Raw genomic sequence first — 23,790 nt, forward strand, 5'->3', positions numbered from 1 at the left:
CTGGACAGTGGGTAGGAGAGAGATGCTGATGAAGAGTGAGCTATTTGTATGAGGTGGACACTTGAGACTGTGTTGGCATCTCCTGTCTGGAGGGAGGAAGGGAGGATAGAGAGAGTTGGAAGCTGGCAAATTTGTCACGAGAGACTGGAAGGGCTGACTCATTAGGGGGAGAGCAAGTGGGAGTACGGAATAAGGTGTATATAAACTTATATGTGACAGACTGACTTGATTTGTAAACGTTCACTTGAAGCTCAATAAAAGTTAATTAAAAAAAAAAGCATTAAAAAAAAAGTTAATAAAAAGAAAAAAAAAAAGAACAACAACAACAATAAAAAAAATAGTTAAAATGGCCAAGAAGCAGAAATAGAAACGAAGGCCATATTTCTTAGTGGTCCTGGAGCTTCTAGGTATGGCTGTCTCCCTGGAGCAAATAAGCCCCTCTTCAAAACATGCGTTGCTGTCAGCTGCAGGTCACCCCCTTGCCAGAGAAGTGCATGCCAAAGGTATTGTGAGAACTCAAGGGTGGGGCCTGAATCTTGTTGATCTCTATAACCTGAGGGCTTGGATGCTTGACCTAAGGCAGGTGTGTGTTTGGATGACTGTATCAGTAACATTAAACCCCAGCATCAAGCCAGAATATATGATAAGAGGAAAAAAGTGTTCTCCCTCTCCAATAAAGGAGTCTCTGGGTGGTTCAGGGTGAGGCACTAGGCTGCTAAACAAATGGTCAGCTCAAATGTTCCTCGGAAGAAAGGCCTGGTGACCTACTTCTCAAAAATTGGCCACTGAAAGCCCTATGGAGCACAGTTCTACTCTGACACTCATGGGGTCACCATGAGTCTGAATTGACTTAATGAAAACTGCTTTTGTGTGTGTGTGTGTGTGTGTGTGTGTGTCCTCTAAAACTGTTAGAGCAATAATACAAATACACATAACGAAGGGCTGGAGTTTTAAATAATCAAACTCTCACACATATGTTGCCTCTCTTGCTTGCACACCAACCTGTGAGGAGCAGGTACTATTCTTAGTGAGAAGGCTGAAATGTGAAGAGGTTAAGTGACATTGCCCAAGGTCACATACATGGGGAGGGCAGGTTTTTGGTGAGAGACCCTTCGCGTCAGAGGTTCATTCCCCCACTCTACCACATAACAACCCGAAGTCACAAGGAAGTCTTCTACGTCCCAGTGTCTCCTCAGGAAATAGCTCATCACTTAAAGGCTCTAGTTTATAGGCAGAGGAGTCCTGGTGGTACAGTAGTTAAGTGTTCAGCTGCTAACCAAAAGTTGGTGGTTTGAACCCATCAGCCACTCTGCAGCAGACAGATGCGGCAGTCTGCTTCCATAAAGATCACAGCCTTGGAAATCCTGTGGGGCAGGTTGAAGGTGGCTGTGAGTCGGAAGGAATGTGTGGCCTGTTGCTCAAGGCAGCAGCGTCTGTTCTAACTCTGGGGAGCCATTTAGGGCCAAGCAACTACAGAGCTTTCAAAATTAGACTCGGCTAAATCTGGAAGGGGTGTACGAGGCCATAATGAGAAGGTGGTCTCATTTACTGGACATTATTGTTATAATCTTTGGCCTCTGTTAACCACGTCAGCTCAGGTGTGGCTTCCTCTTGTAAAATCATAGCTGCACTGACAGAGTTCCCCTCCGCACCAGGTGTCTTACCCTCTGTCTAGGTGTTTTACATGAGTGACATAAGGCGTTTCTTACTACCAGCCCACTGCACAAAGTCTTGTAATCTCATTTTACAAAGGAGGAAATGAGGACTCAGAGATGCTAATAAACTAACTCAATGTTGCCTACAGCCAAGAAGAGGCAAAACTAAAATTCAAAGCCATTTCCATCCGACTCTATAAACTGTGCTCTCTCCGTGATGTGATAGGTAATTTAGCAGGCAAATTTCTAACAGTGTATTTGTTCACCTATCGATTGATTGATCTACAGATAAATATATTTTTCCTAACAAATTAAAATCGATGCAAAATTAAAAAGACCAAAAACAGTGCCTAATGTAGAATGTAGAATAGGAGAAGTTTCGACTTACATACGGGATCCCAGCTGCACGGTTTCGACTCACAACATTCTTCAGTCCTTCGATGCCACCATAATTCCTGCGACTAAGCTGGAACCCAAGACTCCAGTAGGAAGGCAAGAATGGTTTTCCAACAAGCTGAAAACAACCAATAAAGAAGTAGCTGGCATTTAGAATGAGCACTGTGTCCAACACTGCAGACATTGGTTCCATCTCATTTTCTGTAAAGTCCCCAGACAGATAATATCAGAATCAAGGGCAATCTCCTGGGTAAATTTATGAAATTCTCAACTCACATCTCTTTCTGCTGTCGACCTAAATGTATTCCCAACAATTGCAACATTAGAAAGTGATCGGAGTTTGCAGAAAATGCTTGGATTATAGTATAATCTTGGGGGGAGCAATGACATTCATTCATTCAGTAAATACTTCCTGATGGCCTATGATGTGGAAAGGGTTGACCTAGGCACTTGGGATATAGCGGTAGACAAAGCAAACATAGTTTCTGCCCAGAGGAGCTTGAATTCTAGTGGGGAGTAAACAAGGAAGTAAATAAATGTTTAATAAATTTCAGACAGTGGTATGTGCTAAGGATGAAGTTATAGAGGCTGATGTGATTTGGGGTAGGATGGGTGAAGAAATGGTGGAATATGTTTAAAATTCAAGTGTTCCAAGTCCCTCAAGCCACAATTCTGAAAAGATCTCAGATGGTGCCCCGCCTGTCATTGTTCCTGAAGAGTCCCTGTCCTCCAGATGAGCCTCCTCTGCAGGAGTTTTCTGTCATGCCTCAGAATCCCCGATTAGTTATTTGCAACTCACTAATGCATTTTTTAAGAGGTGCTTCCTATTATACTCATTTCACTGTTTCTTCTTTCCCCTGGAGCCCCTGAGTGGCGCAAATGGTTAACGCACTCAGCTGTTAACTGAAAGGTTGGAGGTTAAAGTCCACCCAGAGGTACCTCACAAGAAAGGCCTGGTGATCTCCTTTCAAAAAATCAGCCACTGAAAACCCTGTGGAGAGCAGTTCTGCTCTGACACACATGGGGTCACCACGAGTCAAAGCTGACTCAAGGGCAGCTGATTTCTTCTTTCCCGTATTTGATTGTAAATGCTCGAACGTCTGGGACCACGTTTCCCATGCCTTTACGTGTCATCTTGAACAAATCATGTCACCTTTCTGTACCTGGGTTTTCTTATCTGTAGAGAGTTCAGACTACATGGCGTCTAAAGTTTCTTCCTGTTGTTATGGCTTGAATAAAAAATAAACGGAAAAGCGATTTTCAATAACAAGCACGGCCCCTTTTACACAGTTCTTTTACACCGAGTTTTTATTTACTGGGTGAATGAATAAATGTTGCTGATTTGTGGCCTTAGGTCTCTGGAATGACTGGTCACACGTGGATGCACCAAGAGCCCCTCGAAAGCAGGGTGGCATCAGAATTGGACTTGCTTTTGAGTTTCCAGAACCTTGTACAGCGCCTCTCTTGCATTCAGAAAGAGTCCAATAAATGTCTGTCCATCAAAATCAACCTACGATGGATGAGAGAGTCACAGTCCCCTCATTGCTAGTCCGGACAGTTTACTGTACATAACCTTTCCTTTTCTCGTGTTAGTTTATAATGAGGGTCTGAGACGACAGCAATGCAAAACGACCGTCTACACAAATCCATACCTCCAGGTATTCCTGAACGACCTGCTCTGGAGTGCTTCCCAGGAACACGTAAAAGTCAAGAACACCCCCAATCGTGCGGTAGGTGATTGCGGGAGCAGGCTGAAGGGTGACCTCTAAAAGATTTAAATGAGAGTTACTAGAACATCATGGTTGAAAACGTGTTCTTCTCTAGAATGTAAAGAGCCAAGCTGTATAAAACACGTGGTTTTAAGCCTCACTTTGAAAGAGATGGAGATTACACATTTCTTTTATTAGGGAGCCACCGAGGTTTAGCAAAGAAGCCCTGGTGGAACGGTGGCTAAAGCTCCTGGATGCTAACCCAAATGTCGGTGGTTCGAACCCACCAGCCACCTCCTCAGGAAAGTGATGTGGCAGTCTGGTTCCGTAAAGATTACAGCCTTGGACACCCTGTGGAGCGGTTCTACTCTGTCCTACAGGGTGGCTACGAGTCGGAGTCCACTCAACGGCGGGGGAGGGGGGAGTTGAGCAAAATACTGAATGAGTAAAACACTAACGAAGGATGGGGGTGGCTTTGTTTTGTTTTGTTTTTCGGAGAAAAAAGAACAAGTTCTATTGTAATCTGGCCATATAAAACTACAAACTTCTGGGGCTTGCTCATGGGTTAACCTAAATAAAGTATTTTTAAAAGTCTTATTAAACACTGCCCCCCCGCAAAAAAAAAAAAAAAATCTTGCTATTTATCAGTTGGAAACCCTGGTGGCGAAGTGGTTAAGGGCTATGGCTGCTAACTAAAAGGCTGGCAGTTCAAACCCACCAGGCACTCCTTGGAAACTCTATGGGGCAGTTCTACTCTGTCCTGTAGGGTCGCTGTGAGTGGGAATCGGCTTGACCACCGTGGGTTTGGTTTGGTTTTTGGTATGGATCAGTTCTGACTCCTGGCAACCCCATAGGGTTTTCTTGGCTGCCGTCTTTACAGAAGTAGATTGCCGGGCCCTTCTTTGGTGGCACCACTGGGTAGATTTGAACTGTCAACACTTAGGTTAGCAGCCAGTCGCAAACTGCTTGCACCACCTAATCTCCTTAAAAAAAAAAAAAAAAAATTTTTTTTTTTTAGAGCCTCACTAATCCAGAAGCTGGAGGAGAAAGATACCGGAGTGGGAAAAGAAGGGCCATGACAAATGACGTAGAAAGCGCAGCCTTTTTGCCTACAAACAGAACATGGTTTAAGCGGTGAAACCTACAGGCCTCATTGGAATGTGCCAATCAATGATGGGTCCTATTATCTACAAAATATTATGGAAAACATTGGTTGAAGAAGAATCCTGGAGCAGATTTCAATAAAAATAGCATTGAAACCCCTGAACTGGGTTTGCAGACAGGTTAATCTACTGAGAAGTTCCAGTTCCTATAGAAGTGTTATAGGCCCAATACACCTCTGTTAAACGGTGATCTCGCTGTGAACAGTTTTGTAAAAGCAGCATCCCAAATCCTGCCAAGATAAAAAGATGCTTCTTACCCATGGCGTTACTGTTCAACAGAAAAACCCCGAACGAGGAGCCGCTGGTGTCTTCCAGGCACAAGAAGAAGGTATGAGCCCCGTATAGATTAATGCCCTGTCGGCAAAAAGAAAAAAGGACATAAATGAGCATGGTGCATTAAAAATGTTTTCAATCACCCTAAAACCAAATAAAAAGCTGTGCACAATGTGTACCTGATCACCACACCGATTTCCCCAGAGCAGGATGTCTTAGCAGTGGTTAGAGGCTAGGATTCCTAACCACTGGTACACTGCCTCCCTGTACCATGTTGCTCATTTTGGAAGTAATGTTGCTATTCTACTTTCTTTTTCTAGCCTTGTGATGTGTCTCAGCATAGTACCAAAAAGGTATTGAAATACCCACCAATCAGTGGATGGAAAAACAAGGTAGGTATATCCATACAATGGAATATTATTCAGCAATAAAGAGAAATGAGGTTCTGGTACACATTATGACGTCGAAAAATGTCAAAAACATTAAGCTCAATGAAAGGAGCAATACTCAAAAGATCACACCTTGTATCATGATTCCATTTGTATAAAATACCCATAAAAGTTAAATCTAAAGAGCCATAGATAGATTAGTGGTTGCTTGGGGGTCGAGTGGGGATCGGGTGGGGAGATTGGGGATTTAATGTTAAATTGCATAAGGGGTCATATCGGGGTAAAGAAAATGTTCTAAAACTGGACTATGACAATGATTGTATAACTTGGTAAATTTACCAGTACGTTTACTAAAAATTATAGTACATTTAAAAGGAGTGAATCATATGGTATATACATTATACCTAATTTAGTTTTTTTCTTTTTTTACAGTAGAAAATATCTGCAATGACATATACCAAAATGTTAGCAGAAGGTGATGGATTATACCAAAAACCCATTGTCGTCAAGTCGATTCCTCACAGCGATTATGAGCTATTTTAAATTGCTTCTTTATGCCTATGTATAAATTCTAATTTTTCTGTAATGAATATGTGTTAATTACGTACTAAAAAAAATTAAACTAAAAAGTAGAGGGAGGTACTGAGCCTGTCACTGGACTGTGATGAGCACTGATATAAAAAAAAGAAAACGTACCACTGTAAGCGCTGTACAAAGAGAAGCTATTGATCATAATATCCCGAAAGCTTTACAGAAGCATCCTGTGTCATAGTGTCACAAACTTAGCACCTGGTACAGGGCCATGGAACCGTGGTGGCACTGAGGCTAAGAGCCAAGGGTGCTAACCAAAAGGTCACAGTTCGAATCCACCAGCTCTCCTTGGAAACCTAATGGGGCAATTTTACTCTGTCCTATAGGTTGCTATTAGTTGGAATTGACTCGACGGCAACGGGTACAGGGCTATAGTGCTGATAATGGGAAAGTCCAGAAGGAGAAGGAGGAAAAAGAAAATCAGCATGCCATGTAAAACAGAGAGGAACAACAGATCTAGCAAAATTAGGCTAGATTTAAAATCGGAACCATAAGGACTCACAATATCAACACTTGGAAAGAATGCAGGTGGAGCGATAAATAAATAAATAGAGTCTTTAATCTGTGACTGCATAACTCAAGAACTTCAGCTGTGGAAACTTAAACTTAATATGCTGCTTAGTATTCCAGAATTATCAGGATCCTAGACTAAGCATTTTCGTGAATGTTTTGGTCATTGCTTTTTTCTTTTGTTTTTCTTTTTTTGGTTCAGTAACTGCTTTCTCCATTGCATCAGAGTCTGTTGTGGGGCGGGGGAGCAATTAATATGCTACCTGCTGTGTTCATCTCCTAGGGAATATGGATTGCAAAGCTTCAGCCCCATCCCTGCCAGCAACATGGAGCACCCTGAAGTTGTTGCACAGATCCGAGAAGTCTCATCAGCACAATGGAGGTTTCAAGACGTGCTCTACAAAGTAACACTACTCAAAGTGTTGTCCATGGGCTGGCACCTCCCTAGGCTGTGTTATCCATCAGTGACCAAAAAAAAAAAAAAAAAAACCCACTGCCGTTGAATCTGTTCCAACTCATAGCAATCCTATAGGACAGTAGAACTGCCCTACAGGGTTTCCAAGGTTGTAAGTCTTTATGGAAGCAGGCTGCCATATCTTTCTCCAGAACTGTGGCTGGTGGGTTTGAATTGCCAGTTAACAGCAGAGTGCTTTAACTACTGTGCCACCAGTACTCCTCCTCAGCAATAGGAAAAATATGAAAATCTAGAGTAAGAGTTTAGAAACTTTTTTATACTGTCTAAAAGAGTAGATTTGTGTCTGTTCAATTTAAAATTTGATTTTGTGTTTTGTATGTCTTTGGAGTTTTTATTATTATTATTTCATTCTTCTTATATTTTGTGTTTTATGAAAGTATTGCCTATACTGGATTTAAATGAAACAAGGAAACTAACCCTTCACTACAGGTACGTTGAATATGCATGTGGTTCGCCTGGGGATCTTGTTAAAATGCAGATTCTGATTCAGTAGGTGCTGGGCTAGGGCCTGAGACTCTGCATTTCTCACAGGCTCCCAGGTGATGCTAGTACTGCTGCCTCACGAGCACGCTTTAACTAGCAAGGGCCTGGAACAGTATTAAAGTTTCCAAAAGAGGCATTTTTTAGTCCACAAAGTTCTGCCGATAAATAATATAACCTGTGAATACTGTACTCCTTTACAAAATCATCTGTATGAGACCAAATGGTCAACATTTACCCTAAAGAGGATGGGGGGGGGAACAGGGTGGGGGTAGGGAAGCTAGATTAATGGAAAGGGAACAACCAGAAAGGAAATAATGAGAAAATTGACACAATGTGAACACGTGACCAATGTCTCTGAACAGTGTGTATAGAAATTGTTAAATGGGAACCTATGCTGCTGTGTAAACTTTCATCAAAAACACAATAAAGTATTATAAAAAAAAAAAAGTTCTACTGAGAATGGCTTCTGTGATGCTCTCCTCTAGATATTTTCTCATTTATTAAACCAGACATAGTTATTTTGCAGAAGCATTTTCGAACACATATTAAAAAAAACAACCAAACGCATTGACCTGCCCCATAGGGTTTCCACGGAGCAGCTGGTGGATTCAAACTGCCAACTTTTTGGTTAGCAGCCAAGCTCTTAACCACTGTGCCACCAGGGCTCCTAATACATATTAAAAAAAAAAAAAAAAGTTGCTGTTAAGTCGATTCCGACTCATAGTGATCCTATAGGACAGAGTAGAACCACTCCATAGAGTTTCCAAGGAGTGCCTGGTGGATTCGAACTGCCAACCTTTTGGTTAGCAACTGTAGCACTTAACCACTACGCCACCAGGGTTTCCAGGGAATACATATTAGGCTGTATAAATAAATCTTTAGATTATATTTCCCTTTAAAAGTGATATATATTATTTAAATTGCTGTTATTTCTAATTGTGTGTTTATGAACTTGCAGAACAAGTATTCCCCAGTACAAACATTTAAATTTGGACAAAATATTATAGAGATCTTTCTCTGTAGGAGACTTCCCAGAAAGGAGGGAAGGTATTCCTGATTGTGCGTGATGAAAGGGACCTCACCTCGGTGGGAGAGGCATCCCGAGTGAAGATGGGCCAGGTCTTCCAGTTCATGTCATGGCGATACTGCTGGTGCACGTGTTCCCCCAGCCCGTACACGTTGGTGCTGGGCAGGTGAAAAGACAGCTGCAGGTACTGTTGGGCAAACTCGAGGGGCCCAATGCCCGTGTCCAACCTGGACAGTGGGGAAGAGGGAGTTACCCAACAAGTCTCTCTGCCAGGACCTGCACTCCCCTTTCTTTCCGCCTATACTTAGAGGTCATACCCTCCAGGTGCTTCCATCAGCTCTAGTGCTACATCGACACCCTGGGAGGCGTCTCTAGTTCTCGAATCTTGGAGGAGCATAGTACTGGGGCTCGGTACCAGGAGCTCGAGTTGGATGATTTGAGGGAAGAGTGTAAACATGACCTTACATTTCCTGTACGTCTGTTCCTTGGCAGACACTGCTCTGAATGCCTTATAGATATCATGTCATTAGAGGATGCCTCGGAAGACAGGCCTGGTGATCTGCTTCTGAGAGGTCACAGCCTAGAAAATCCTATGGAGCAGTTGCACTCCGCACACATGGGGCCGTCATGAGTCAGAATCTAGCCAACGGCAACCAACAACAGCGACAATAACACCTAGCAACAAACTCTGAAGGGTGTATTTCAATCCCCTTTCTATGGGCAATGTGACTGAGGGGGACCAGGTACCTGGCCTAATGTCATCACACAGCTGACTGATGATTTGGTAGAACCAGGATTTGAATATAGGTTTTACTGACATTAATACTTGTTTTCTCCGGTACAGTCTGTGATTTAAGCTCAAGCTATTGTTAGAGATTTGATGGGAAATTGCCCTCCTGGGGCAATTTATAAATTTATAAATGATAATTTGGAGTGATGAACAGGGAAGTTGAGTTCCAGTGTGAATATTAATTCGAAATAATAAAACCTGTTTGATAATATACATGAGCCACAGTACATTTGCGCCACTTAGCAAACTAGCACACTGCGTGTCAGGATTCTTCGCTCTACAATCGCCACAGATTAACAGTATGGTGATTTACAGTAAAAGCTTTGCCATTTTTCTGAGGTTCAAATATTTTCCCATCATACTTATCTCATTGCCCACCCATAGTAATTTAGAATTAGGGAGGTTGGGACTGTGTTTACTCAAAGATAAGGGGCCCTGGTGGCGCAGTGGTTAAGCACTTGGCTGCTAAAGGAAAGGTCGGCGGTTCAAACCCACCAGCTGCTCCTTGCGAAAGATGTGCCAGTCGGCTTCCTAAAGATTACAGCCTTGGAAACCCTATGGGGCAGTTCTACTCTGTCTTATGAGGTCGCTATGAGTCAGAATTGACTTGACCACAATTTTTTGTTTTGTTTTGTTTTGTTTTGATATATTCAAAGACGCATAAAGAAAAGCTCACAAGACTTTTCCATTGCTTGCCCTCATTATTTTGATGCTGAAGGGCTTCTCAGTGACATCCACTTGATAGTTGAAATCAGAGATATTAACAGTCTGAGTCAGTGAGTTAATACTTTCATGTTGGACTTCATGTCGTCTGTTATTGAGGTCGGTGATCTGTCGGAAGAAAAACAGAGGGACAATTCCAGATAAAACCACTTCCTTGTAGAACCACAAAAGATGATCACTCTCAAATAGCCCCCAATAAGAATACCTTCTAATTCTTGGCCTTGTGGTTCCACAGAATTCACCCGATCATATGTCTCCCATCAAATAAAAATCAGCCAAGCATGGAGAGGAGATTCCAAGATGAGGAAGAGTCCCCCCCTCTCCACATCCCCACCCAATGTCTGAAGGAGAGTCATCCGAACCCACTGAGGGGCTCTGCTCTCTTCACGGATGTATGCAGTGGGAGCCACCAAGCCAACCTTAAAATGAAAACGATTGGATGTCTGATATTCAGCTGTGAAGAGGGTGTCGCTGACATCATTTCCAAACAGGGTTGGGGATGGCAGCCTTTTCAACTGGGCAGCAAACTCTAAGGAGAGAAAGAGGTGCTTTTAGCTCTCTGGTCATAATGTGCTGTTCCCTGGGCCAAGAGGAGGGCAGAGCTCACCTTCACTTTTGTTCCAGAGAATCGTGCTGACTTCATAGCCCCAGTTCTTGGGAAAGAAGCACCTGGGGACATTGGTGTCCTCCACAGGGTTCCAGCAGCACCGTCGCTGCCAGCTACAGACTTCCTGTAAAAATGGCACCAGGTCAGAATTGTATGAAATGAAGGGAGCAAAGTACACTTGTTTATTCATAACCCATTTTATTTCAAGAAGAATTTAAGATAGTTGTAATAGCATCATTCATGTATTAATTCTTCATTAATTCATACATTTATCCAGCTTTCCAATATGCATTTTTAATCTCCCAGGCAAAGGACTGATTATGCAGACAAGGAAGGCACAAACTTAGAGTCTGGACAATGAATAAGCAACCATAGCATGGGGAGGTGAGTGGTGAAACAGAGTGTGCTGAGGGCTAAGGGGACACACACCAGGCATTGTGCCCAGCCTGGTATGCTGGGGGTGGGCAGAAGGGCTCCCCAGGCAGGTGATAGGTAAGTACAGTCCTAAAGCACCAAGGAGGTTAGACGCTAGAGTGGCAGGAAAGGGGTATTCCAGGCAAAGATGCAGCAATGCAAAGAACATGTATGACATGCTCAGAAAAGCCATGTGCTCACTGTGGCAAGAGCATTGAGTAATACGGGTGAGGCTGGAGGGACAGGGCACCCAGACCATGAGTGCCCTCAATGCCTGGCTGAGGAGGCTACATTTCGTCATGCGGAAGAGCTATGGAACTGGCTAACAAATACAGAAAGGAAAATATTTTTTTTTTTTTAAGTAAGAAAAAGTTTAAGAGAATGAGAAGATGAGCCACAGACTGGTAGAAAATATTTGCAAAACACTTATCTGATAAACAATACCAAATGCTGACAGGGATGTGGAGCAAAAGGCACTCACATTCATTGCTTTTGGGAATGTGAAAGGGCGCAGTCACTTTGGGAGACGGTCTGGTGGTCTCTGAGAAAGCTAAAATACCATACAACCCAGCAATCACACTCCTAGGTATTTACACAAATGAATTGAAAACGTATGCCCGTATAAAAACCTGCACATAAAAGTTAATAGCAGCTTCATTAATAATTGTCAAAAGGTGGAAGAAATCAAAATGTTCTTCAAAAGCTAAATGGATAGAGTCATACATCCACCCAGTGGAGTATCATTCAGTGATAAAAAGAAATGAGCTAACAGGCCACAAAGAAAAACGAAGGAACTTTAAATGCATATTGCTGAGTGAAAGAAGCCAGCCTAACAAAGCTACATACTGTATGATTCCCACCACAGGACGTTTTAGAAAAGACAAAACTACAGAGACAGCGACGAGCCCTGGTGGCACAGTAGTGGAGCACTCAGTTGCTAACCCAAAGGTAGGCTATTCAAACCTACCAGCTGCTTTGCAGAAGAAAAATGTGCCAGTCTGCCTCCATATAAATTACAGGCTTGGAAACCTGTGGGGACAATTCTACTCTGTCCTGTAGGGTTGCTGGGAGTCAGAATCAACTCAGTGGCAATGGGTTTGGGTTGGGTTGTTTTTTCTTTTATAAAGATAGTGAAAAGATTGGTGGTTACCAGGGTTCAGGGAGATGAATGGGTCATTTTAAAGGCAATGAAACTATACTGTATGTTACTGTAATAATGAATGCAACATTATACATTTGTCAAAACCCATAAAACTTACAACAGAAAAAGTGAACTATGGACTGCAGTTAATAATATATCAGTATTGGTTCATCAATTCTAACAAACGTACCACACCAATGCAAGATATTAATAAGGGAAACTGGGCAGGAAGAAGAGATATATGGGAACTCTGTACTTTGTGTGCAATTTTTCTACAAATCTAAAACTTTTCTGAATAATAAAGTCTGTTAATTAAAAAATTAAAAAATTTTTAAGTAAGAAAAAGTAAAGCAAAGGTAAATAGAAAAAATTAAGATAAACATAAGAGAGAGGGTGACGTAAATATAAGTGAATACAAGGAGCCCTGGTGGTGCAGCGGTTAAGAGCTCGGCTGCTAACCAAAGGGTCGGCAGTTCAAATCCACCAGCTGCTCCTTGGAAACCCCGTGGGGCACTTCTATTCTGCCCTATGGGGTCTCTCTGAGTCAAAATTGGCTCAATGCCAGTGGTTTGCTTTGGGTTTATATGGTAAAGATAAACGACACATGGCTTCTCAGAGTGGTTTGATTTATGGATGATTTCATTATTATTTGGTAAGGTGTATATTCTAAAGATCCCACAGTAATCATGGCTTGACTTGTATAAAAATTGTTTAGTTAAGATAAATGAAGTAGGTGGTAGATTGAATCGGTACGTTGGTATGAGCATAAGTATCCACTGCACTTCCAACTAAATTTACATGAAGCGACGTTTCTGTCACTAAAAAGAAGATTACAAATCCATTAAAAAGCAGCAAAAAGAATGCAAGATGGCAGACCAGGTATGTTAAATTCCTAAATCATAGCAAAGAGACTTTATGTAGCGGAAAATATATTCATAGCCTAAAACACAAGAGGAAAATAAGAATAGCTTCAAGCCCAGAGCTGGTGTGTAGAAGAAGAAGAAAACAGCCGGGAGCATAGTTCTGGTTGATTAATGGAGAACTTCTATTATGAGCATTCATCTGGCCAGCCCCAAGCTCCTCTCGGTTATTGCTTAAGCTCTTGCTAATTGGCAGGCGTACCGAGAGGTGCTGAGAGTCAAGAAGCAGAGCAATGCCCCAGCTAATGACAATCAGGGGTTCAGAGGACTCCCCTCCCCAAAGACAAATACCAATATTCCCTCCCATAGTCCTTTCCTTCCCTCTTAAATACCCAGTGTAGCCAAGGTAAGCAGATCAGGGTGTCATTGTACTTAAATCCAAGATGGCAGTCAAGAACCAATGAATACTGGTGAGAAACCCACACTATGACAGAAAGGCACCCAACTTAACAAACAGAAGAAATAAATTGGTGGAAACAGTTAACAGAAAAAACATAACAAGGCTTCAAGAAAAATATAAGTGTTATTTTAAGAGAGAGATGCAAAGCCACTGCTTCCATTAAAAAAAGCAACAAGAAATTTTGAAAGTTAAGATTTTGAACAATGAGATTTAAAATTCCTTGTTATCTAGAATGAATAAGAAAATGAAAACATTGAAAGAGAGAAGTAGCAAGACAAAAATGTTTTAATATCCCAGAACATCACCCAAAAAGATAAATGCAAAGTTTGGGAGAAAGGGTGAATGAAGTAACCATTGCCCTTGGGCTGCAACGCCCAACTATGAATCCAAAAGGAAGGAAAGCAATGTTATATATCATGAAGGAAGTACACAACTAAAGAAACTAGAAAAGAACTAAAAAAAACCCACAAAAACACATAAAAAGTTAGTAAAAATAATAGTAGTCATTAATGAAAGAGAAAAGAAGCAAATACCTACATCTATCAATACAAAATATTTATAGAGTACCTATTACTGTTTGGGGCACTCATCTATGTTCCGGTGATGGAGTGCTCAAAAGAAGACAAAGTCCTAGCTGGCTGTGAGTTTATAGGTGAGACAGACACCACTAATAACTGAATAGAGCTGGTTTCTACCGCTGATTTAAAAAAATATTTTTATTACAAACTAAATTTAAGTGCACAAATACATGCACATAAATATGTTTGGGGACTCCCTATTATATTCTAACCAGGTATGTATCGGTTCCTGTTGTAATTTCACACTGATAACTACTATTGTGTGCGAACAGGTTTTGATATTAGCTTGGCAGATCAATAAATTTAAAAGACACTCTTTGAAAAGATCAAGGACATAGAAATACCATATCAAGTGCTGTTCTGAGAAAAAGGGAAACAAGGTCAGAAACAAAAAGAGACACATAGGATTGCTTTCCATATGTGTAGAAAAGTGACAGTATTATTCGCACAGACATTTGCAATGAGCGTGAAATTCTAAGTTAAATGCATCTTTACTTAGTAAAAAATTAAGTTATCAAAATTGGCTAAGAGCAGATGAAAAACCTGAAATGATCAGCAGCCATCAGAGAATTTTCAGATGTAGTCAGAGAACTTTCCCTTAAAAAATACCTTGTTCATATGGTTTAGTGAAAGAGTTCTACTTTATCTTTAGTAAATAGAACATTCTCATGGTTTATAGAGCTTTTCAGAACATGCATAAAGGTTGAAAACTTCCTTTTATTTTATGAAGCTAAAGCAATCACAGTACCAAATCCTAGTACAGTCTAAATAAACAAGCAAACAAATATGTATAGGCCAATTTTATTTAAAAAAACATAGATGGACAAAATTTAATATTAGCAATGTGAATTCACTCATGTATTAGAGGAATTAAGGCATAATATCCAGGTAGGGCTCATCAAGTGAATGCTAAGATGGTCAAAAATTTAAAAATCTTTCAGCGTAATTCATATCAACAAAAGAAAATCATATGATCATTGTAACAGAAGCAAAATATTAAAAAGATAAATAAAATAGTGTGGTAAATTCAAATACTAAATTATTTTTTAAAAAGTTGCAAAACAATATACACAGTAAATCAAATCTGTGTTAAAACAAACAAGCAATACATATATATGTATAAACAAGCATATGCATATATACATATATATGCAAAAGCATAGAAAGATCTAGAAAAGGACACACACACTAAGCTGTCAGTCTGATTCTAGGGAGGGAATTTGGAGGTAGAGAGGAGTCCTTGTGAATAAAGACTCCCATTTTACTTTGTACATAACTATTGTCTTAGTTACCTAGTACTGCTATAACAGAAATATCACAAGCGGATGGCTTTAACAAACAGAAGTTTATTCTCTCATAGTCTAGGAGGCTAGATGTCCAAATTTAGGGCACCAGCTCCAGGGAAAGGCTTTCTTTCTCTGTCAGCTCTGGAGGAAGGAGTTTGTTATCAATCTTCCCCTAGACTAGGAGTGTCTCAGTGCAGGGACCCCATGTCCAAAGGACACACTCTGCTCCTGGCACTACTTTTTTGGTGGTATGAGGTATCTACCCACCCCCCTTCCCCGCTTGCTTCTTTCTTTTATATCTCAAAAGAGATTGACAGAAGACACAACCTAACCTTGTAGATTGAATCCTGCCTCATTTACATAACTGCATCTAATCATACCTCATTAACATCAAAGAGCTAGGATTTACAACGCATAGGAAAATCACATCAGATGACAAAATGGGGGACAATCATGCAGTCGGAAGCACAGCCCAGCCAAGGTGACAGATATTTTGGGGGGACACAATTAGATTCATGACAACTATAATGTCTGAATCTTTTTTAATAAAGAAATGTATTTAGTACAGATTGTGTAGTAAAATACAGAATATTTCAAATATTTCACAACACTACTCATTTGAAAAAGGCATAACCCATTAAACCCATTGCCATCAAGTTGATTCTTACTCGTAGCGACCCTGTAGGACAGAGTAGAACTGCCCCATCAGATTCCCAAGGAGCACCTGGCGGATTTGAACTGCCGACCTTTTGATTAGCAGCCATAACTCTTAACCGCTATACCACCAGGGTTTCCTGAAAAGGGCATAGTGCTACAAAATACTTTAGATGCTAACATCTGATGTAATTACTCTAAAAAGTCACAATATGAATATAACTGAAATCAATGGTCCATGCCTGTTATAAACAAAGCGATCATATTGTAAATATAAGATCTCTAGATCTCACTGGTAATCCCATCTCATTCTCTCCAGCTAGCAAGAAGAGTTTTGATTATGGGTAATCTCTGGATATCTGGTTTTCCTAAGTCTGAGATAGACATTAACTACCTCTGATACCCGCGAAACTGAGATCTCTAAAGTCCAAAAGTTCAGTTTCGTTGCCATAAATTGTTCCAAAGTTTACAGACCTCTATAAAAAGGAATAAGGCAAGAAACTCAGTACATCTAGGTGTTCTTATTGTTAGGCGCCATCAAGTCAGTTCCAACTCAGCAACCCTATGTACAACAGAACGAAACACTGCCCAGTCCTGTGCCATCCTCACAATGGCTGCTATGTTTGAGCCCATTGTTGCAGTCACTGTGTCAATCCATCTCATTGAGGGTCTTCTTCTTTTTTCGCTGACGCTCTACTTTACCATGCATGATGTCCTTCTCCAGAGACTAGTCCCTCCTGATAATGTGTCTAAAGTACATAAGACGTCTCACCATCCTCACTTCTAAGGAGGCTTCTGGCTGTACTTCTTCCAAGACAGATTGTTCTTTCTTATGACAGTCCACGGTATATTGAATATTCTTCGCCAATGCCACAATTCAAAGGCACAGATTCTTCTTTGGTCTTCATTATTCATTGTCTACTTTCTCATAACATGAGGCTCCTGAAAATACCATGGCTTGGGTCAGGCGTACCTTAGTCCTCAATGTGACACCTCTGTTTTTCAACGCTTCAGAGAGGTCTTCTGCAGCAGCTTTGCCTGATGCAGATGCATCTTTTGACTTCTTGGCTGCTGCTTCCATGGGTGTTGATTGTGGATCCAAGTAAAATGAAATCCTCGACAACTTCAGTATCTCTCCACTTATCATAATGTTGCTTACTGACCTGGTTGTGAGAATTTTTGTTTTCTTCATGTTGAGGTGGAATCCATACTGAAGGCTGTAGTCTTTGATCTTCATCAGTTTAAGTGCTTCAAGTCCCCTTTGCCTTCAGCAAGCAAGGTTGTGTCATCTGCACAGGCCAAGTTGTTAACGAGTCTTCTTCCAATCCTGATGCTGTGTTCTTCTTCATAAAGTCCAGCTTCTCAGATTATTTGCTCGACATACAGACTGACTACATATGGTGAAAGGATAGAACCCTGACACACATCTGTCCTGATTTTAAACCACTTAGTATCTCCTTGTTCTGCTGGAAAGACTGCCTCTTGGTCTAAGTATAGGTTCTGCATAAGCACAATTAAGTGTTCCGGTAAACAATAGTTTTGTGTGCTCTCTGGCTTAATGCCCCTATTTCAGTTTTAAGCCATTCCCAGTGTCCCAGACAACAAAAGTGAAACTTTGGAGGCACTTACCCTTCCAGCTCCTTCAAGCCCACGTCTCTTCCTTTTGAATCTGTATTGCTCTCCTTCTTTGCCAATTAGCTTGTCACCACAACAACCCATAACACATAAACTCATACCTTGGCTGTAACAGTAGACTCACAAGTCCCCATCTCCATTCTTTCCTTAAAACCAAACTTTTCTAGACAGTATTCTCCAGTTATCTTCCAAATAGGTATTCATGTCACTTTCCACTCAGAAATTATTGACTAATAGAATTATGAGTTAAAAATTGACTTGAAAGTATGTAGTCCGATTCCCATTTCACACAGGATTTCTCCAATAGAATCTCTGACAAATGCTTAAATTCTGTAAACAATGAGTAACCATCTTCCTCAGAAAGCAAGAAATGTTACAGCTAATATTTCACGTCAAAGTTATCATTTATGTTCAGTTAAAATCACTCTCTAGAAATTTTCACCCCTTAAGCCTATCACAGTTACACATTGCCTTTTAGATCAAATATTTCAAACTGATATTGAAAAATTAGAAAGAAAAGGACCTTTTAAATCAGTGTTACAAGGCAAGGGTGAAAAAAGAACACATACTGGAAAAAACCTTCAATTGTCATTATTTCTGAGTATCGCTATTGTGCTAGAAAAATCTAAAATAATTTACAAGCAATGTAGGAGAAAGAATAAGCAAATTCAAGAAGACTGCTGATTATAAGGCCAACATCCAAAAATCTATTTTAAATCTATATACCAGCAACAAATAAACAGAAAATTAATGCTTTAAAGTAACACCATCTAAGTAGCACCAGAATATCAAAAGGTTAGGAATAAATCTAGTAAAAAATCTGCAATACCACTACACCAAAAATTTCAAAAATAAAAATCTCAATAAATGGAGAGATATAACATGTTTATGGAGTGGGAGATCCAATCTTATAAAGATGCCAATTCTCCCAAAATTAATCTATAAATTTCCAGTAGGTTTTGTGAGGAAGCTGACAGGCAGATTCTAAAATTAATCCAGAAATCTCCAGGGCCAAGCATAGACCAGTCGATCTAGAAAAAAGTATGAATGATTTGGAAGACTTCTATGACCACAAACAAAGACCCATTATAAAGCTATTGTAACTAAGGCCGTGTGATATTGAAAAAAGAAGAGACAGCTGACAACGGTATAAAATAGAGATTCCAGAAACATTTTCACACATACAATGACATCTGATTTGCAGCAAAGGTACAGAGGGAAGAAGAGATCTACTGGAAATTCATGGGGAAAAGAAATTTCTAGACTCCCACATCATACCATACACACAAGCCAACTCTGGATTCATTAAAGATGCAAAAGTTGTGGGAAAACACAATAAAATAGGGAATTCAAAACCTTACCTAAGCATAGTTTGCAATTCCTACATATCTCAAACTACTATACTAACTATATACTAGTAGAAAAATAAGTTTTTAGTGTTTTTTTAATTAGTAGTAATAGTAAAGGACACCTGAAATCCTATTTGAAAAAACTCTAGATCCATTTGTCATTAACCTCATTGCCACTGAGTCCATTCCAACTCACAGTGGCCCTATAGTACAGAGTAGAACTGCCCCATAAGGTTTCCAAGGAGCTGCCAGTGGATTTGAACTGCTGACCTTTTGGTTAGCAGCAGTAGCTCTTAACCACTGTACCACCAGGGTGTCCCACTTGTCATTAAAAATCATTACTTACTTCAAAAAGCATCAGTGTAGATCAAGCATTCAAATAGGATGAAATGAAGCCATAACAACAGTAAAAAAAAAAACCCGAAACCACCACCACCACCCTCCCCCCACCTCACAGACTTATCGCCTTTAAATAAAGCCTACAGGCCACTGGCAGGAAGCCCATTTCTCTGACCTGGGTCACCACCTGGCCAGGAGCACAGTCTATCCTTTCTGATTCAGGGATTGCCGGGCAGTCTGGAACAAATGAATCTGCATAGGAATTAGAAGACAAAGGTAAAAATGTGTGGTGTGATCGTAATTCCTGGAAGCAAGCTGGCACCGTTACAAACAGACTTTAAGCCTAGTCTCCAGGCAAAAGGATACCAGAAGTTAATAAGCCACTAGAGGCTGGTCTCTGCAGTTGCACGCATTGTTTAACACTTCTCTAAGTGTTAAACACATTTGCTTTCCAGTCTTTTTGTTTATTTTTTATTGAAATACATTTAATATAACATAAAATCCATCCTATTTTAAATTGTGGTAAAAGTATATATAACACACATTTGCCAATTCAATTTTTTGTTTCATGTGCAATTCCTTTAAAGTATACAATTCAATGTTTCATTAGGACATTCATAAATTGTGCAAACATCATCATTACCTAATCCCAGAATACCTTTATCAACCCAAAAAGAAACTCCATACCCATTAGTGGTCAGTCCCCATCCTCGTCCCAGCCAGTTCCTGAAAACCACTGTCTACTTGCTATCCTTATGGGTTTGCCTCTTCCAGACATTTCGTATAGATAAAATCAAACAATATGTGGCCTTTTGTAACTGGCTTCTTTCATTTAGCATGATGTTTTAATCCGTGTTGTAGCCCGTATGAGGACTTCATTCCTCTTTAAGGTTGAATAATATTCCATTGCATGTATGTACCATATTTTGCTTGTTCATTCATTGACGGACTTCTGGGCTCCCTCTACTTTTTGGCCATGGTGAATCATGCTCCTGTGCCTTTTTATGCAAACGTTTTGTATGAATATATGTTTTCAGTTCTCACCTAGGAAAGGTAGAGCTGAGTCATATGATGAATCCTATTTTTAACCTTTTGAAGAACTGCCAAGTTTCTTTCAAAGTGGTTGCACCATTTTACATTCTCACCAGCACTGTATGAGGGTTAGTTTCTCTACATCTTTGACAATATTGGCTATTGTCTGTCTTTTTAATCATAGTCATCCTAGTGGGTGTGAGGAAACCCTGGTGGTGTAGTGGTTAAGTGCTACAGCTGCTAACCAAAAGGTCGGCAGTTCAAATCCGCCAGGCGCTCCTTGGAAACTCTATTGGGCAGTTCTATTCTGTCCTATAGGGTCGCTCTGAGTCGGAATTGACTTGACAGCAGTGGGTTTGGTTTTTTGGTTTTTTAGTAGGTGTGAAGTGGCATCTCATGGTTGTTTTTCAATGAGCAGTGATGTTGATTATTTATTCATGAGCTTATTGACTATTTGTATATCTCTGGAGTATATCTATTCTAGTCCTGTGACCATTTTTTAATTGGGTTATTTGTCTTTTTACGGTTGAGTTGTAAGATTTCTTTATATATTCTTGCTACTAAAAACAAAACAAATCCTGTTGCTGTTGAGCCAATTCTGACTCATAGCTACTTTACAGGACAGAGTAGAACCACTCCGTAAGGTTTCCAAGGATCAGCTGGTAGATTTGAACTGCTGACCTTTTGGCTAGCAGTCAAACTCTTAACTACTGAGCCAGCAGGGCTCCATTATACCTACTTGTTTTTCTTGTTGTTAGGTGCCATCAAGTCCATTCCAACTCATAGCTACCCAATAGGACAGAGTAGAACTGTGCCATATGGTTTCCAAGGAACGGCTAGTGAATCTGAATTGCCAACCTTTGAGTTAGCAGCTGAGCTCCTACCCACTGCACCACCAGGGCTCCATTCTATCTACTAACCAAAAACCAAACCCACTGCCACCGAGTCGATTCCAACTCATAGCAACCCTATATCCTGGCTACTAGCCCTTATCAAAGGGATGATTTTTAAATATATTTTCCTAATCTGTGCTTTATTTCTTCCTTTGAGACACAAAAGTTTTCATTTTTCTTTGATTGCTTGTACTTTTGGTGTCATTTCTAAGAAACCATTACCTAACCGCACAGATTCACACCCATGTTTTCTTCTAAGAGTTTTATAGTTTAAAGCTTTATATTTAGGGCTTTGATCCATTTTGAATTAATTACTATATATGTTGCCAGGTAGGGATCCAAGTTCATTCTTCTGTATGTGGATATCCAGATGTCTTACATTTGTTTTTTCTTGTGTTTCAGTCACTCCCAAAAACCTGTGAGGTAGGCTGGGTAGATATTATTGACCCCACATGAAGTCTAGACATTTACTAAACTTTGGTTATTCTTATTTTAGCTTTTATCACCTTTTTAGCCCCCTCCCCCATATAAGAACATCAGAAGTAGGATCTGGTTCAGTGAGACCCAGAAACTATCTAAAACCCAGGATTCCAACGGAGGTTGAGGCAACTGTGGGCATAATATGTTCCCCTCCAAGCCTTCATTCCCATTTTAAAAAGACCTCAAACATCTCTACTATATTCAGGTTCTACAGTTGTGAGCGTGTGTGTGATATAAATTTGTTGTTTTAAAACTTCAACCCATGGAAACACGTCTTCAAAAAACATGTCCGAGAGCAGAGAAAAATCCAACATGTAAAATAGTTAAAAGTGGAACTACTCTGTATAAGTCAGAATCTTGTTTAGAATAAACACAGGCAAGAGGATCTAGTTCTATGTTAAATAAGAGGAACTCCTTTTTCATATATAAAACCAAACCTGCTGTTGTTGAGCTGATTTTGACTCATAGTGACTCTATAGGACAGAGTAGAACTGCCCATAGAATTTCCAAGAAGCAGCTTGTGGATTCAAACTGCTGACCTTTAGGTTAGCAGTCGACCTCTTAACCACTATACCCCATATATACTTCTTTATATATACTGGGTATTAATATCATGTATTCATTACTCCCAAAAAGCTCTGTAGAGAAAAAGTAGAATAGGCCCAAGAATGGTTTGGATCAATGGTTTTCAAATCATCTTTCAATGTCATAATTGTTCATAGCAGGTGCCTTAATGTTTACCCCGGAGGGTGGCGAAGAGAAAACTGAATAGGTAGGGTGCTGCTAACAGTATACTTTCTTTTCACCCAATGTTTAATTTAGATCTATAAAGCAGGCTTTATCAAGTAGAACTAACCCCAGATTCAGTTTTAATTAAAAACAGATTTTTGTCTTGCACGTGGTGTTTTATTAGAGTACAACATGTGCACGTAGGAGAGAGCATAGTGTTTGGTGTTTCTGTGAGAGCAACCTAGCAGTTTCAAAGCATCTGTGAAGGAATCGTGGCTATTTCAGCCAGAATATGGGCAACTCTATTCTGGAGGCTAAATGTAACTGACATATTTCGGCCAAATTAATCAGCCCTCAACTTCCCTGAAATCTAATTTCTTCTCCCAGAAAGTAGTGGGATTGGACACTGTTGCCTTTATGTTCTTTCTCCTTGAAGGCTCTACTACTTCTTGACTCGAGGTTAAAGGACAAACATCTGGTGAGCTTAACTCTGCATCGTGTTAGAATTGTACCAGATTAGACTTGAGAGACCTTTAATACCACTACCATTCAATGTTTTGTTGTAGAGAAAGAAAACTTATGTTTTAGAGATTGACTTAAATTAGTTGTGGATGTGGGTTTTGAGAAATGCAGTATTGTAGTGTGCTGAAGAGTGAAGTAAAATGATCCCTCAGCATCCAAAGGGGACTTCCATCACCAACCCTTCCATCCTGCAGCCATAGGCGCTTTCCTTACCTTGATCTTCCTCCAACACAAGAATGAGTAAAAATACAGCTATGAGCAATACAATTACGATGAAGACGATCAGCAGGACTTCCAACATGCTGAGCTTCCTGGCCATCTAGATGGACACAGATAACTAGATTAAAGCAAACCACAAAGCCCCATCAGCCCAAGAGAATCCCTGCATACGGAGATTAAAATGTGAGTTTATCTGCAAGACAGCCTTGTTTGTCAGCCTTGTTTGTCACCTAATCCAGAGAACGTTTATTTTCACTCATCACAGTGCCTCCAAAGAACTCTATCTGTGTGTACAACGCCTCTAGGGCTCTTGCCTTTGGAGTATTGTCCAAGGAAAACTGCATCAGACATAAAGAACTGGGGGGAGGGGAGAGTGGAACAGAGTAAAAGAGAAAGGAAGATGAGGGC

General features: G+C 40.4%; 1 protein-coding gene across 1 annotated transcript in view; it reads right to left on the bottom strand.

Moving 5' to 3' along the window:
- Nucleotides 1–23,566, bottom strand: part of MGAM2 (maltase-glucoamylase 2 (putative)) — a 96,887-nt gene extending 73,321 nt beyond the window's left edge. The window contains exons 1-9 of the mRNA XM_064290360.1: nucleotides 23,377–23,566; nucleotides 19,683–19,759; nucleotides 10,792–10,915; nucleotides 10,604–10,713; nucleotides 10,138–10,292; nucleotides 8,727–8,898; nucleotides 5,181–5,277; nucleotides 3,704–3,816; nucleotides 2,044–2,169 (exon numbers count right to left, since the gene is read on the bottom strand). Of these exons, the coding sequence (XP_064146430.1) occupies nucleotides 2,044–2,169; nucleotides 3,704–3,816; nucleotides 5,181–5,277; nucleotides 8,727–8,898; nucleotides 10,138–10,292; nucleotides 10,604–10,713; nucleotides 10,792–10,915; nucleotides 19,683–19,759; nucleotides 23,377–23,482 (1,080 nt within the window). The 5' untranslated portion in view covers nucleotides 23,483–23,566. The remainder of the gene's footprint in view (nucleotides 1–2,043; nucleotides 2,170–3,703; nucleotides 3,817–5,180; nucleotides 5,278–8,726; nucleotides 8,899–10,137; nucleotides 10,293–10,603; nucleotides 10,714–10,791; nucleotides 10,916–19,682; nucleotides 19,760–23,376) is intronic.
- Nucleotides 23,567–23,790: the final 224 nt, after the last annotated feature.

This window comes from Loxodonta africana, chromosome 8 (assembly GCF_030014295.1).
Source record: "Loxodonta africana isolate mLoxAfr1 chromosome 8, mLoxAfr1.hap2, whole genome shotgun sequence".
In the NCBI taxonomy this organism is placed as follows: Eukaryota; Metazoa; Chordata; class Mammalia; order Proboscidea; family Elephantidae; genus Loxodonta; species Loxodonta africana.